This window comes from Artibeus jamaicensis, unplaced genomic scaffold, assembly GCF_021234435.1.
Source record: "Artibeus jamaicensis isolate MK-2021 breed Jamaican fruit bat unplaced genomic scaffold, CSHL_Jam_final contig_588, whole genome shotgun sequence".
In the NCBI taxonomy this organism is placed as follows: domain Eukaryota; kingdom Metazoa; phylum Chordata; class Mammalia; order Chiroptera; family Phyllostomidae; genus Artibeus; species Artibeus jamaicensis.
Genome location: NW_026521895.1, coordinates 1,244,173 through 1,260,984, shown reverse-complemented (window position 1 = coordinate 1,260,984; position 16,812 = coordinate 1,244,173). Strand labels below are relative to the sequence as shown.

At 39.2% G+C, this 16,812-nt stretch overlaps 1 protein-coding gene across 1 annotated transcript in view; it reads left to right on the top strand.

The window, feature by feature from the left end:
* NPAS3 (neuronal PAS domain protein 3) overlaps positions 1-16,812 on the top strand; it is an 843,234-nt gene that overhangs the window by 96,277 nt on the left and 730,145 nt on the right. The window contains exon 2 of the mRNA XM_053670519.1: positions 14,099-14,188. Coding sequence (XP_053526494.1) covers positions 14,099-14,188 — 90 coding nt within the window. The remainder of the gene's footprint in view (positions 1-14,098; positions 14,189-16,812) is intronic.

Below are 16,812 nucleotides of genomic sequence, written 5' to 3'. Positions count from 1 at the left end.
TTCTGGAACTTCATTCCATTCCTTCATTTGGGACATATTTCTTTGTCTCTTCATTTTGGCAGTCTCCCTGTGTTTGTTTCTATGTATTATATAGAGCTGTGTGTCCTTGGCTTGATAGAGGGACTTAATGTATAAAAGTAGGTGTCCTGTAGGAAACAACAGCACCTCCTCCTTGTTTACCTGAGTTGGGCACTCCATGTGTACCCCTTACCTTGTGTGGGCTGTATATACCCCCCCTTGTAGATGAGCCTTGATTGATGTTGGCACTGCCAGATATCGGTGGAAGAGACTCATCCCCAGGCCAGTCAGCTGTAAGGACTGGCTGTGACCACTGTGGAGGATCAGCTGTGCAGGATCCCACCCATGGAAGAGGACTTACTTCAGCAGGGTTCTGGTGCCCACTTAGTTCACCTTTGAGTATGTCACTTGTGGAGGTGGTTGGGTGATGCTTCAACGTGGTCTAAAGCTGCCTATTGGGTATGCTGGCTCTGCAGACTCTGAAGAGGTACAGGCCAAGGTCAGCACCTTCTTGTGCCACCCTGCATGAGCTACAAAGCAGTCTACAGATGGCTGCTACTTGTGCTGGGCTTGGAGGTGCCCAGGAGAGGCCAAGCTGCAAATCAGTCCTGGTTGCCTCTTGTTCCTGGTCTAAGGTCACTTAGTGAGAGGCATGGGGTACACTGAGGCCAGAAGTTGCTTGTCTGAGAGATTCGAGAAAAGTCTGATGACTGAGCCAAGACAGGCCATTTGCATGGAAGAGCCACTGGAAACAGCTTGGGTCCAGCACCAAAGGTTGGTTGGTGCTGGATCTCAGGAAATCACCAGGGCAGGGTGAACAGTGAGACTCAGATATGGTGCCCTCCTGCTGGCCCTATGGGTTGGAGGGATCTCAGAAAAGAAACAATGGCCTCTGCCAGCACTTCTGTCTGGGAGAAAGCTGTCCTTACAGCTCTTGCCGTAATGTCAATACTTCAACTCCTCCCTGTATGTCCCTGGTGACTTTTGAGCTGCTGCCCTGGTGCTAGAGTTCAGAAGGAGTGAATCTGAGGAGATTCATGCTCAGACCCTTCAAGAAGTATTGCTTGAGACTCCAGAAGCCCTTTGTCTCACTGAGGCACAGTCCCTGCTGGTTTTTACAGCTCAAAGTTATGAGGAGTTCTCTGCTCGGCACTGGAACCCTGGTGGGGACCTCTGCAGCTAAGATGTCCCTCTCAATTTTTATCTGCCACACCTGGGGGTGGAACCAGTCCTTCTACATCCTTGCTTCTCCTATCACTTGGATGTGGCTTCTTTTTTATATCCTTAGTTGTAGAACTTCTGTTCAGCTAGATTTCTGGCAGTTCTAAATGATGATTTTTCTATGGTGTAGTGGTAATTTTGATGTGGTTGTGGCAAGAGGCAAGTACTACATTTACCTACACTGCCATCTTGACAAGAAGCTCTTCCTATTCAGGGAGATATTTATGAGTGTAGTGACAGACATCCAAAGCATGACGAAGATGCTTTTCAGACCCAGTGATTGTGTGATGATGATTACTTCTTCATGACAGGATGTAACGTGAATCCTTGAAATTAGCAAATTGAGAGTCCTCAACAACCTGTCATATATTCTTTTCAAATATGTCACATTTTCTTCTTGTAGGCACATTAAAAAGTGCTCTTTAAAGAGTAATTTTGTATAATGGCAAGATACCTGAAGCCATTTTCTGGTTCTTTTATATGGTTTCCATGTCCTTTTTCATGCTGTTGAAGTTCTCTTGAAGTTCATTGAGCATCCTTATAACCAGTGTTTTGAACTGCCTCATTTTGTTTGTTGTTTTCTGGAGCTTCGTTCTGTTCTTCCATTTGGGACATATTTCTTTGTCTCTACATTTTTCCCAAGAGCACTAAGCCAAGAAGAATGAGATTCCAAACATAGAAAAGGTATTATCATATTTCCCACATCTTTAAAAGTCTGGGTCCTAGGAAGTTTTGACTATGGAAGGGTCCCATTGTTCCTCCGTGCAGGACAATTTCTATCATTCTAGGGCTTGGACGTGGTGCCTGTGGGGACATTCCTACTAGTGGGTTGCCTAAGTAATTAGAAATCACACACGATGAGGAGAAGAGAGCAGTGCTAAATCTGTTGTAGAATTCTCTACGTCAGAGCATGTGTGCTGGCCAGGCATGGATAGACTCCATCACGAGGAGGACACATGTGTTGAACAAGGACCTGCCTACCCACCATTTACATTCTTATACATTTCCAGGTTACTTGTGAAAATCGTACTAACAGAAACTGTTCAAAGTGATGTGGAAAATCCCTGCCAAAATAAAACCAACATTTGCCAAAATCTTAATAGAATCGAGATAAATTTCTTGTTCTTCCCCATTCTTTCTAATGCTGTGCATTATCTTCTTTACCCTTCAACATTCCATCACTGAACCATTGTGAATTTCATCTCAGCATTAATATTATCCTTGATCACACTTTAGCATTTCAATTCTAAAGTTCCGACTTGAAGGCCTGCTATTTCTATTAAGAGTTTTTTTCCGTGAAAAGAGCAAATCTTGGCTAGAAGTCAGTGGTAATTCAGTTTAACCAAGTTAAGAAAAGCCTTTTATTCACAGTGGTTATTTTGAGACAGTTGAGCACAGAAATGAGGGTTCTCGAGACAGACACAAACTTTTATACAGAGCCATTTTTTCCCTCAAAGAAGACAGTGCTAATAAATCTCGTTGAATCAAGACCTTGAAAGAAACTGAAAAAATATGTACAGATCTCAAATATACCCAAGAAAAGTACTTTGTATTATCTTGCTGCTGCTGCTTCATAATGTAGTTTTAGTTGAATGTAATCTCCTTCACTCAAATTTATATTTGAGAAATTGCAACAGTGAAAGTTGAGACCATTTTTGTCATTCAAAAGAAGTGGAAGATCAATACTGAGGCTCTCCTATTAGTTGCTACAGTCTACTTTAGTGTTATAAGATTTATGATAAGAACACATTTTTTAATATATATTACATACCAGTGGTACAGTAAAACCTTGAAATAAAACCTCTCTCTTTTTTTCAGGAGAGGGAGGTGGTCTATTTATTATTGAAATGCTACACTAAACTGTAATTCAGTGATATTTTATTCCAATTAAATTCTCCTTAGTAGTAATCCTTTTTTATGATAAGCAAACCTGAATAATACAGGGTATGTTCCCTCCAATGAATTGTTGTGTAACAAGACTTGATGGTAATTCTACCTTTTCCAAAATCTGATATCAGGCAATTTATCTTCTAAATAATACTCCGGAGTACTAACGCTGAAATGTTTTGGCTTCCACCCAAATCAAACTTGAAGAAGCAGATTCTCCAGAGCATTTCTCTAACTCTGTAAATTTAATTGTTATAATGAATAGAATACATGTGTCAAGATTACTTGTGCTTTTACCTGTTTACTTCTCTTCCCAAGACAGAAATAGCAGCATGACAAAGGCTGTTAACTCTTACTGGCATTTGAAAAAATAAAAAAGCACCCAGCACAGCCCATTAGAATGAAACATAAACTAATTTTAAAGGTCCAATTCCAGTTAATTTCAGAATGGTTCAAATTAAAAAATCTATTGTTATGTCACAATAAAGTAGACTTATGAAAGTTTAAAAATCTCTACAAATATTTATCTCCAAGGCAGAAAATATTCAGATAAAATATTTGCATATACAAAGAAATATCTGCTCATACTCTGCTTCACAGCATTTAGTCACATTGCTTCATCTTCAGTTTCCTCCCTTTCTATCATGTCTGCAAACATGATATTTTTCCTTATATTTGATTTTCGTGCAGTATGTTTTCATAGACAGTGAAATCCAGTGTGGTACTTGGATCAAAGCCATATTGATATCATTGGCATTCATGACAGAAGTCAGGCAGAGGTGAAGTTCCTATTACTTCTTTTTGCCACTTATTTCAAAAACTGCAAAGGTAATTGATTGGGAAGGAGGCCAAAGTTGCTATACCTCTTTACCATGGATAACCATATTAATTTAAATAAAAATGATCAATATTAAATAATTGTTGCTAATGTAGAGTAACTTAAAGGTTAATGTTTGCTATTTCTTTCCTCCTTTTAATTATACTTATTTTAAAATTTTAATTGCTTGTATGCATTCACACTGTGGTTTCTAGATAAGGCAACCATTATATTTTACTCCTGTTACTATTGGAGAGAAAGGCCATATACCTTGGAAGATCTGCACTATTCTTCTGTTGCTTAGCGGCACTATTTCTAATGAGCGTGAGCCAACAAATGTGTATATCAATAACCATTCTTTAGTGTCAATCAGTGTAGGAAAGTCTGTGTGTTTCCCAGTGAGATTTATTCATGTAGGGTTCATTAGGCTACAACTTGTGCCATGCATTGTGCAAAGCAGAGTATATAATGCATTCTTGCCTTCAGAGTTCTCAGAGTTCTTTAGTGGTGAAAGAAGGGTAAACAAACCATTGACATGAACAGTAATGAGAACTGTAATAGAAACTAGGACAGGAGGCTTTGGTGACCCAGAAGAAGGGTAGATATGCTATGGACATCTTGGAAAGACTCCATAGAAGAGCTAGTTTTATAAGGATAAGGAGTGGGGAAAAATGGATAGGTGTTATGATTGGTTAATAAATAAAAGCTAAGAGGTTTTAACAGACTATAAAATATAGTAGCTGAAAGAATTTTGAAGTTTATTTCTCTTTCATTTATTAGTCTGAGGTGAATGGCGTAGTCTAAGGGGTGGCTCTGTTCCACAGGATCATTCAGGGTCCCAGAGCCCTTCCTTTCATGGCTCTACCATCAGCATTGTTCCTGTCTGCATGGTCAAAGTTGGACTGTAGCTACTCCCGTCCAGCCTGAGGGAAGGAAAGGAAGGCGTGGAGAAGCACGCGCCCACCGTCTTCTTAATGCCCAGACCTGAAAGTGGTGCTCACCTCTTTCTCTTGCATTTCATTGGCAATGGAAATTGGCTTGAGCTGGGGATGGATATTCAGACTATAGATATGGGTGGTCTTAGCTTAATTTTCTTATGAGTCTTTTCTGAGGTATAGATATAGAAGACTGGGGTTATGAAGATACCAACACAGAACCTGTACATGCTCACTGGCATTTTGGCTTTAAACAGTGTTAGAATTGGAATTCTAAAATGTAAAGTATACTCTTCACTAGAGTCACAATTTAACGATAAAAAGACAGAACAACAAAACCTTTATTAGAGGAAATTTATAGTGCAGTAAAGTTAAATGCTGGTAAAGCATTTAACTTTGCTTTCTAATGCTGGTAAAGTTAAAGTCAAGAACTGCACGAGTCCTTAAAGATACACAGGCCTCATCCAGGGAAGAGGCAAGGCCATTGGAAGAGAGAAAATGGCCCAAAGCACACAGGAAGGTGTGAAGCACTTGTAGAGTGTGGAAGCCGCACACGGTGTGGGGCAGTGATGAGCAAAGGATTGATATGGGAAAGTGGTTTTGGGTGAAACTGCAGTGATAGGCAGGAGCCAGGCCCGGATAAGCTTTGTATGCCAGCTGTGATACTGGGGAGACTCTCAGGACAGTGAGGTAGCTAACCAGATTGGCATAAAGGAAGCCCATTTCTAACAGTGTGACGGGTGGACTGAAGGGAGGTGAGTCTAAGCCAGGAGAACTTGGAGAAAATTGCAGTGGTCCAGACGAGGTAGCCTACCTAAACTAAGAATGGAGCACAGTGAATGGAGGAGTGATTTTGCACAGATATGTAGAAGACAAGTGCAAAAGGGCTTGTTGACTGCTGGCAAATGGAGGATGAGGGAAGGGAAGACTAAAGGGTCAAGGGCCAGTTCTGGAAGTGGTACCTGGCAGAAGATGAGGGGTTGAGCCCTGAGGTAATTCCAGAAGGGAATCTAAGAGCCAGTTAAGGAGGAGAGGTGATGGGTTCGATTTTAGAAAGATCAAGCGGCAGTTCCAAGCAGAAATGTCTAATCGATAGATGAATGTACAGGCCTTAGATTTGAGATTAAGATGAAAGCTGAGGATAGAGACTTGGGAGTCATTACCATATAGGTAAAAGTTGAAGTTAGAAGGTTAATTCTGGCCTGAGAAATGATAAAGTGGGTATTAGTTAAAAGAATTCTTAAGTAACTCTTATAACTTACTATTTTCCTTTTGATACTTTAATAATTCCAGTAAGTCAAAAATTTTATTGCCTAAAATATTTCTTGAATTTTTAGGGCTAGCCAGCAATGGAAAATGGCTTGGTACTCAGTAAAATAATTGAAATGTTACAGCTCCTGTACCCCCCAGAACTCAAATCCCCATTATGCACTCTGCTGTCCTTCTCACCCAGGACACAAGCTGTAAAGCCACCAAACGGAAACCAGAGGCCCTAGTATCAGGGAAGAGAGTTCGGGTGAACTTTAACTTATGCATTAGAAGTGGTTTAATGATTTAGATCTACAGGGTGAAACAAAAGTCAACTTACAGTTGTGCATATGCAAAACACAGGGTTTATTCTTCCACTATTATTTATTAATTATTGTATTGTTTTCCACATGAACAACTATAAACCTACTTTTGCCCCACCCTGTCATTCTAATGAGCCTTGGGCACATCACTGTTCCCAAAATAAGGTGAAAAGCACAAAATTAAAGACATTGGTCGATAGAAACATAAGTTTGCAACTGCTTTGAAATACATCCTGAGGAGTGTAGATAGGCCCATATAAGGGTGATCAGGAAAACTTCCCTACGTGAAGGCTGAAGTTTCTTACACTCAGAAAAGTGTTTTGTTATTGTTGGCGGCTTTTTGGCAGTGTCAGCAAATGTAAAAAATACTGCTCCGGAAACCATTCAGTGTCTGAACCTTTATCCAGCCTCTTGACTTTTCTGAGCCTCAGTCTCCTCACTGAAAGGAGAGGTTTCTGCTATTTCTTCTTGCTCTGGAAGCTGTGCAGCTGTGGTTCCCAGTCCACACTGCTCTTCTTTAATGAAAAAAAAAGGTTTATGAAATATGAATAGACAATTTTATTTATTTATTTATTTTTAATAATTAATTTTATTATTTTTCAAGTACAGTTTTTTGTCTATTTCTCCCATCCCAGCCTCCCCCGCCCCTTGCTCCCCACCTCCCTCCCATTTCCACCCCCCTTAGTTCTCGTCCCTGTGTCCTTCCTATTTGTTCCTCCAAATCCCTCCCCCTTTTTCCCCTTAACTTCCCTTCCTTCTCCCCTCTGGTCACTGTCCCCTTGTTTGAATAGACAATTTAGAGGGGATCATTTATATAAGGGGCTTGGGCATCCATATATATTAGTATCTGGGGGGGTCCTGGAAACAGTCCCCCGTGGATACCAAGGGACAAATAAGTTTTTGGGGAGTCAAATTATATGTTGATTTTCAGCTGTGTGAGGGGTCAGTTCCCCTAATCCCTGTGTTGTTTCACAGTCATCTGTATATAAGTGTAATTTAATTTTGCTCATTGAAAACTAGCCATCCTAACCTAATACATACGTAATTCTTTCGCTGTTAAGAGACTGGTTGCTGGAGATGGACTTTTAGTGGGCTCAGCACGGCAGGGACATACTGTGGCGTAGCCCTTGAAGGCACATGACAGGCGTGCATCACTGAAAATTGCTCTGCCCTCCTCTTCAGATCCTGAACTCAGGCCGTGCCTTCAGGCACAGCTTTTCCTGCAACCATTGTTCCTCAGTTGTTGGTCCAGCCTTCTGAGCTGCCATGACCTTGGGAGGACACTCCCCCACCCAATTCCCAGTTGCCTGCTGATCTCTATCTACCCTTTCACCACTATTAATAAGACAGTGCTGCAAGCCATGTAGAACTTGCATTTTAATGTCTTTTCTTTCTTTGTCTAGTTCCAGGTATAGTACTGGCATAATTGCCTCTGCCGTTATGCTTCAGAATTATTTCCTAGAACCCCAAATTGATGGAGAAAGGGGGTCACAGTGGTATATAGCCCACTCTGCTGACACACGCATCTCTGAAAGGGACTGAGAACTCTCAATGACTAAGAGGTGGTGCAGTGGGGTGATCCAACACATTGATTGAAAGTTCCAAGTACAGGCTAGTAGCACCCTTGCTCTTATGCCAAAAGGGTGCATAGCACTCAGAGTAAGGGAAGATGATATATGTGTACATATGTGGGAGGTGGGGAGGCTTTTGATGCAGGGATCTCAACTCCTTTCAAGGCACTGATCTGCAAAATGTAGATCAAAGCTGGTTTAGAGGTCCCTTTCCTGTGGTTACAAATCTCCCAGATCCACTGAAGTTACTATTTGTGGTCCCAGGCAGCAGTGGTGTCTGTCGGCTTCCTGGGCGTCACGCTCCTGTTGAGTGCAGATAGCACCTCCTGATGCACTTGCACAGTGACCGACGGAGAACTGTCAGTAAAGGCTTGTTGAATGGGGGGAGCAATAGTTATGATGGTTACTTCTCTTTGTTTTTTCCCCTGGAGTTATGATAAATGCTTTATATCCTCATCTGGAGTCCTCATAAAACAAAATTTAACTTCATTACAGGTGAGGGGAATGAGGCTCAGAGAGGCAATGTTCTTTTTTCAAAGTCACATAACTAGTATGTGGCGGAGCTTGAATTTCCATTCATGCCTCTTTGGCTCTCAAGCTTGGGCTCCTACTGAGACACGTCTCCCAACTTGGGGACAGATGTGGGAGTCCTCACACATCAGGGTGGTAAGATGACAGAGGAATAGGAGAGGGGCCCCTCTAATTACTGCCCTTGTGTCTGGTTCACTGGAATATAATTGTGGTATGACTGTACGAGATGTTGAAATACTTTCCAAGTTACCCTACCCTCTTAGATTATTTGTTTGTTTTACCTTAAGGTAAAAGATTGTTAGCTTTTCAGAATTAATAGGAAGAGCAGGAATACTTAAGTTAGTGCTTGGGGATTTCTGTAGGTATCTTCAGATATAGGGGAGAAAGTCTAATTGGAGACACACTCTCAGGTTTTGTTAAAAGTCAGCTATTCCAATCACAAGTTTCGTGCTTGAGCCCTGTACTCCAGAACATGGCCAAGGGTGTCTTCACTGGATCAAAACACAGAAAATTCCCTGGTCCTGAACACAGTTCATTTCATCCTGATTAGATCTAACCATTCAGAATTTTCCTTTATTTTAATCTGGAATCTGTCTTCTAATGTCTTCTATCCATAGGACATCAGCCCTTTCTGTGCACACAGATAGCTTTTCCAGTCCAGCATTTCAAACATTTAAAGCCCAGTGATCCCTGTGTTTTTCTTCGGAGGATCTTGTTCCCTCACTGGTGCACTGTCTGCTCTGGCTACTGATCTCTCACTCTGTTGTTCTTCACCCCTAATTTTGTTCCACCTTATCTGTGTACCTCTTAAAGGGGAGGGCTTAGAACTTAACATATTATTGCTAATAATAGAAATTCATTTATTAAGCAAATATATTTTGAGAAATGTTATGCTAATTATATCACCATTAGAGCTTATAGATTATCATGAAACAGAAGTCTATCAAGAACAAGCCTATTACAAGAATTAAAGCATCAGAGTAAAAGTATTAAAGTTCCCAGTGCAAGAGAAGTAGAGAATGGAATCTGTAGTCTTCCATTTTCAGCCTATACTTTATAAAAATATTTGATCCTACAATGTGTTTGCCAACTTTGGCATTTAGGAGGATCATATTATTATCAAAAGCAAATATTTATTGTGTTCTCTTAGTATGCCAGTTCTTGGCTAAACAGTTTATACAATTACCTCTTTTATTTTTTTTAATTTTTAAAAAGATTTTATTTATCTTTAGAGGGGAAGGGAAGGAGAGGGGGAGAGAAATATCAATGTATGGTTGCCTCTTGTGCATCCCCTGCTGGGAACTGACCTGCATCCCAGGCATGTGCCCTGCCTGGGAATCGAACTGCGGTTGTTTGGTTCACAGGCCCGTGCTCTATCCACTGAGCTACACCAGCCAGGGCTCCAGTGACCTCTTTTAATGCTCCAAAGTGCATTGTGAAATGGGTATTAACCTGGCCAGACACTGCTCTCAGAGTCGGGGAGCTAGGATCCACCAAACTCGGACTGTGCAGCTGGAATTCTTCACTGCAGCGGCATTTGCTGTGACATCTCACTGTACTCATTTTTTCACCTTCTGAACAACTATCTATTTTAAAAACACCACAACCCCTGTTCCATTGCATATGTAGCTATGAATGAATAACCATATTAGAATTCTATGGGCCAAAAAATGTTGTTTGGTGCGATTGATGCAGCTTTCAATCTCCATAATCGCCGGAGACCCTGAAGTATTTAGTCACTGCCATTCGTGGAGCCCTTGACCCTGCTGTGGGGAACCAGAGAGTACAAATTCCTTGCTGGAAAGATTCTGTTCCTCAACTTTCAAAGAGTTGAAAAGTAAAATTGTAGGCAAAACTGGTTATTTAGCATACTAGTTTAAGAGAACCAAAACATAAATAAATTTCAACCCCAATTCAGTAAAATTGTTCAAAATTATAGGTTTTCAAATGAAGCTATCATGGTGTAATAGTCATAAAACTTGCGGTTCTGACACCTGTGTTAGGAAAAAGGAATCCCCAAGAGAGTAGCAGAGACTCACTGCCATCCTCAGAAATGTCCTTAAAAGATGGCTGAGTAAACTTTAAATATTCCCAAAGAAGGACCTAACAGAAACACCACTGCCGCAGTCTGCAGGCTGGGGTTTTGTTTGTAAACAACCAACAAAACCACTCTAATCCCTGGGGAACTGACCTGTGTGCCTTATCATGGAGTCTCCGGGGACCGTGATAGAGACTGTCCAAGTCCAAAGGTAAACATTAATATAAAATGAGGTAGGCTGGGTTATTAGAGATGCTCACATATCTTCCAAAACAACACATTAAGAAAAAAGAAACAACTGTGTTGTTAACTGCAGAGAATGGCCAGCATTTATGCACCATGACTAGAAAATGAAATCCTCTTTAAAAAGATGAAAAAGATGATGTGTTAGGTTCTTCACTCCCTACTTGATGGAATTTGGCTTCTATCAGGTCTTCAATCCTTGCTTCTGTTTCTGATGATACTGCAGCAAGGGAGTGAGGTTTGGCCACGTTTGCCTCAGGAAAGGATCCACTTTGCTAGGCCGCTAGCAATAACCTAGGCACAAAGGTTAAGTTCACGGCCATTTCTTACTTTTGATATTTTGCCTGTAATTCGGAATTTTCTTGCTCTCGTGATTTTTGAAGCCAGCATTTATATTAGCTGGACACTTTTTTGGGGGGGGGTAATATATTACTTATCACTGGAAAACAGGGTCCAGTTAGTTAAGGTTTCACTTGAACGTGAAATGTGACTTCCTAAGCTTGTCATGCATCAAACTGTTATGGCTGGCAATTGTTTAAAAAAAATTCATTTTGTTATGAACTAGCCTGTTTTCAACTGGGCTGTTCAGAGATGGATTGCTTTCTGGAGTTTTTGACAGGTGTAATTGTTAAGGCGTCATCTGTTCTTGTTTGCACAAAATACATTTTAGCCAACTGTAGGACTTGCCCGCTAATCTTTCTCACATCATTCCATTCTTTGCTTGCCACTAGACAAATCCCCTGTTATTTGACCAGATGGTGGAAAATCCATTCTCATGATAAGTTGCTTCTAGTTTGCATTTAGATTACCTGCAAAAATGGAACAATTTACTACTCTGCCTCTAACCATCTCTTTCCTCCTTTTTCCCTTAGTGTGACTTCTTGTAACTAATTATTTAAATTCTGCCCTGTGAGTTAAAATTAGTCATAGCTTACACGTTTCACACGTATGTAAATGCACTTAAGTCGTACCTCAAGCTGTCTGATGAGTCCATATAGAGAGGAGTGGCGTAGAGGGAAGGAGCGGGGATTGTTTGACAGGCAGAAGCCTCAGTTCATGATAGTTTCACGATTGAAAGACATATTTGAACTTTTTCCTGGAAGTATTTAACCTTTAACAACAAAATTAGGGGAAGAAAATGAACTCAGGAGCTTTTTGTGGATAACATGCAGTGATAAAGGTGAAACAGAGTGTTAAGTAAATGATGGTTTGGGGGCCGATTCCTGTGGATGTTTTGTCTGTTGTTTTTTAAACCTGACAATTTCCTCTGTGGTACATGGAATGTAAATGAAAACTTCATGAGAACCTTTGTTGTTGTGGAAAAAAAAAGGTGGCAGTCCCTTTTTTATTTAGTTCTATATTTGAGTTAAGCACTAACCACTTTTAGATACTGATTTATATTTTTCAAGTCCTTGTGCTGCTTTATTTTTAAAATGTATTATTTTTCAATATTATTTGGTATTAGTTTTAGGGTATACAGCCTAGTGGTCATACAGTGATGTACTTTACAACATCCTCCCTGATATTTTTTTCCCCTCTCTGCTTCTTCTGGGTGAGTTAGTTCATTTCAGAGTTGTTGAGAACCAGTAAAATTGGTTGTTCTTTGAGCACTCCAAATTGTTCATCCTCAAATACTTTTTCAGCACTTTAATTTTTAATATAAAGCAAAATATAAGAAATCAATTTTAAAGCATGAAGTGATACTGAACAGAAGTATAGAGTATCTCAATGTGATCTCAGCTCAAATAAATTCTTTTAAAAAATCTGTAACTTAGCTGTTCTCACTGTGAACATTGCCTTCTCAAAACAACTTCTCAGAATTCATTTTACCGTAATTAATAGCTAAAATTAATTTGTCAGGTAGGATGTCTTATTGATCTTTTAAAATTGCTCTTCATTTCAAGCTTTTTTATATCACTTACTCTTCTGTATCAGCTTTACAATTAAAAAAACATGGGTTAATGGAAATCTTTGAAATTCTAGTGATAATTAATGAATATGAGTATTTATAAATTCAATACACTAATCAACAAAGGGCTTAGAAATCATTTTAAACAAGGGGCAGATGCCCAGTTATATATAAAACTCTTGGCCCACTAAATTTAATAAGAGATTTGGGTATAGGCTGAATGTAACATTAATGCATTAAAAATATATAAGAATACATCTAAATAAAGTTTGAAAGTAGAACTTAAATTTTTTAAAAGTATTATCATTAAGGATATTGGGCCTTATGAAATATTAAGTAACAATATTCTATTCCAGAGTATTGGGAAGAGTCACCCGAGTTTTTACAAAATAACAAGAATCCATTATGTGTTAATAAATAATTAAGAAGTCATTAAATACATATATATGTTAAAGGTTTAGGTACTATATTACCTTTTCTGATTCGAATGAAGGGCTTGGTACTCTTATTGATATTATGTATTGATTGCATTACACTATTTTCCTCTAAAAGAGATGACAGATTTCTTAAAGACTTTTTTCTACCAAAGGAAGAGATTGTCAGTTGAAGGAAATGGTCAAAAAACTCCCAGCGTTTTTATATTTATAGCAGGGAATCTCTGATGATTATATATGCTTAAGTAACACAGACGAAAACTGTGCCCATAAGTCTCTTTCCCCCTTTTGCTTATCTGCCATGCAACCTGGAGCCTTTGTAATCGGCTCCTCTCAGGTGCCAGTTAACAGCTCCCCCGTGCTCCCGACGGCTGTGCTCCTGTCTTCATCCCTAATTGGGTATAGTTCCGTAAGCTGTGTGATATCCTTTTAGAAGTCAGTAGCATACCAACCATATAAATTGAGTAAATCTGATATATTAACTTTACTAAGTTTTATTGCTAATTTATAGTTGCCTACAGTGGTAATGCATGATTGAATGAATGACAACCTTGTAACAAAACAAAAACAAAAACAAAAGCAAAAACTGATGACATTTGTTTTGAACGTTTTCTTTAGAATATAGTCATGGGAATTGTAGAGTGAGTTAAGCTTAAGACCTTTTGTCTTTCTTCCACTTTCATGACTCTGAGATAAGAAATAATGTTTTTGTTCTGATGACCAACTGAAAACTTTTCCCTGCTGTAGGTTTCTAAAAGTGGAAGTTAATGTTCTAGAGTATATGTACACGTTGCAATTATGTATATATAGCTGAAAAGCATATAAAGCAAACTATATTAAACTTCAACATACTTGTTATCCTGCATTCCCGCTGACTGTAGAGAACCTCTAGTCATGTATATCTGTTTTTGATGCCTCTACAGAATAACTGCCCAGCATCCTCTGCCCAACCAATCAGAATGTAGGAAAATCTACAGATATGACGGAATCTACTGTGAATCTACCTACCAGAAGTATGTTGAAATCTTTGTGAGTCTTCCTTCTGGCTCGTGCATCAGTGCTTGTGGTTGCCAGCTATTAAAAAATATACTTGTATTGAAACCTTATATTTTTCTAATAATGGGGGAAAAAAACAAAACCAAATCAAATAAAAACAACCAAAATATTTGTCTCTGAAATCAAGACAGAAAATGTTTATGCTTTTGAAATTGTGGTCTAAGAGTTTTTAAAAGTGACTATATTAAAGCTCTTAGATAAGCTTCTTTTATCACAATAAACAAATACTTATATGCAAGGAAATTTCAGCAAAATACATTGCACAGGTGCTCTGCATCTTAGGGATTTGAAAGGTGTGTTATGTATAAATTAGCTGTCACTTTTTTTCAATTCTGTAATGGAATGATGAGTTGTAATTTGCATAATCCTTTAAGAAGTCAAATTATACTGTCATGTAGCAGATTTAACATGCTAGCTAAGATTTCAGAGCTTTGCAGCTAATTACTATGTACCTTACAGGACAGTTAAATTGAAGTCGAGTCCTCTGCCTTTGCTGTCATTTGCTTTGTCCATTACTTAACAGAATCTGCACTGTTGTTGAGAAGGTGTTGTTACTCTCTCTGAAGTAAACACTCTGCTCTGGGGAGGAGAGGCATTTTATTATATCCTAGCTTGCTTTGTATTGCTTTGGCTAAGAAGAGAGATTTTTGTTTTTTTAAACAATAGTATAAATCAGAATCTTCTCGAAAAAGATAAAATTTATGCTTTTCAGAAAAGTTATGGAATATTAATTGAAGCAACATTAGCCATTACTATATTAATTAAATTTCCCTAAAAAATGTACAGTAAGGTAAACATTATTTCATTGAAGCCACTATCCCTTCTAGATATATTTTGTAGATATACTTTGGTGTGTTTTTGTCCAGAAACTCTTAAATTCCTTTGCAGTAGTTTCATTATTGAAAAAAAAATACCCTTTTCCTTAACAATTGTTTCTGAATGCAAGTTGGTGAGTTCTTCTTTTATTTACTCCTCCAATTGCTTACGGAGCGTTTGCTTGAATGGTTTCCACTTCACAGATGATCAGGGAATTCTGGAGCCGGTCAGTGAAGGCCACTCTCTGAAATGTATACAACATAGATACTGGGCAGGACTGGCGTCCCCATTTCTGTGCTGCCTGTTTGTCTCTGGCTTTAGTTCTTTGTAATCTATTGCTTAGGTAGCGCCATTCTCTTCATTAAAATTGGTGTAATTATAATGCAATATTGTTTTTGATTATTATGTTAAAAATTCCCGTTATTTCAGAGTCACATTTATTGTGGCCCGTGGTGGTCAGGTTTCCATAATTTTTAATGATATTGTGGCTTTGTGGTGATTCATGGATGCTTTGAAGAAGCCTTTTGTTGTATAAGAAGGGGGTCCTTTAAGGACTGTCTTAAAGCAGCGGTTGATTATTGACCAACCAAGTAATTGGAGCCCAGCAGCCAACTGTCGTTCGTTTGTAATTAAGCCAGTTTCACGTGTCTGAAGTTACTACCGGCTTAGAGGCTGAGGTTTGTCTGTTTAAGGCGAGGCGCCCAGAGGAGGTCATCAGGAATCTGGCCCGGGCAAGGCTTTCCTTCTAACTGTAGGTTTTATCTGTAGGCTGGTTTTTTAAAAAAGAATTGGTGTTATTTGTAGTCAAGGTAGACACAGTCGGCAGCACAGCTGTGACTGCCAGGCGAAGTCACTAGGGGGATATTCATAACAAGGAAATATTGGCAAAGAAATGATGAAGAAGGGGAGGAAATCCCCAAGATGTTAAATTGGAGCACCGTCACTGAGATGATTAATGGTGTTGTGTGTTTTAGTGAAGATGCTTATCTGGGTTGTGTTGAAACTAGAGTGTGCATTTAATAGCACATATAAACAAGCATGTGGTGCATGAGAACACAGGACAAAAGGCCCTGGATCCAGACTTTGTTTTCCTGAGTAAGTATTTTCTCCAGCTAAGTCACTGGTTTCTGGTTATTAGAAAACTGCTTTTAATGTATATTATATACAGATGTATGCATATTGTATATAATACATTTACTATTAATTAGCATTTATATAGTTCCTTTCCATAGAGGATTGAAAATGTTTTGTGAATGGGATAGGTATCTTTCCAACACTCTTGGGAGCTGTTATTAAGTGGGAAATGGTGATCACTGTGATTTGCCTGGTCATCGTAGGCCAACAGACAGGGTTAGACATAGGGCCAAACTCTCATCTATGGTGGGGTCAGTCTAATTTTTACAGAAGGTCTCTGTCAATTTCTGGCAAAGACGAAGCTGTCTTGGAGGACCCCTTAGCTTCCAGTGTAAAGCCATGAATATCCTGATTCTGAGTAAACAAATTAGATTTTGCCTCAAGGGATCTTTATCCACCATGGGAGGTACATCTTTGGGCAAATTACTCAACCTTCTTAGGCATCAATAAATACTACTAGACACGGGAAGAGACACAAATGAGTTTAGAGCCTATTTTGGGGGCCTTATCCAACTGCTGGGATATGAATCCGATTTAATGGATCAACATCAGAAAATTAAAAAATGAAATGGAGGATGAATGGAAAATTCCCTTATTAGTGAGTGCACTGCAGTCAGTCAGAGTGTGTCTT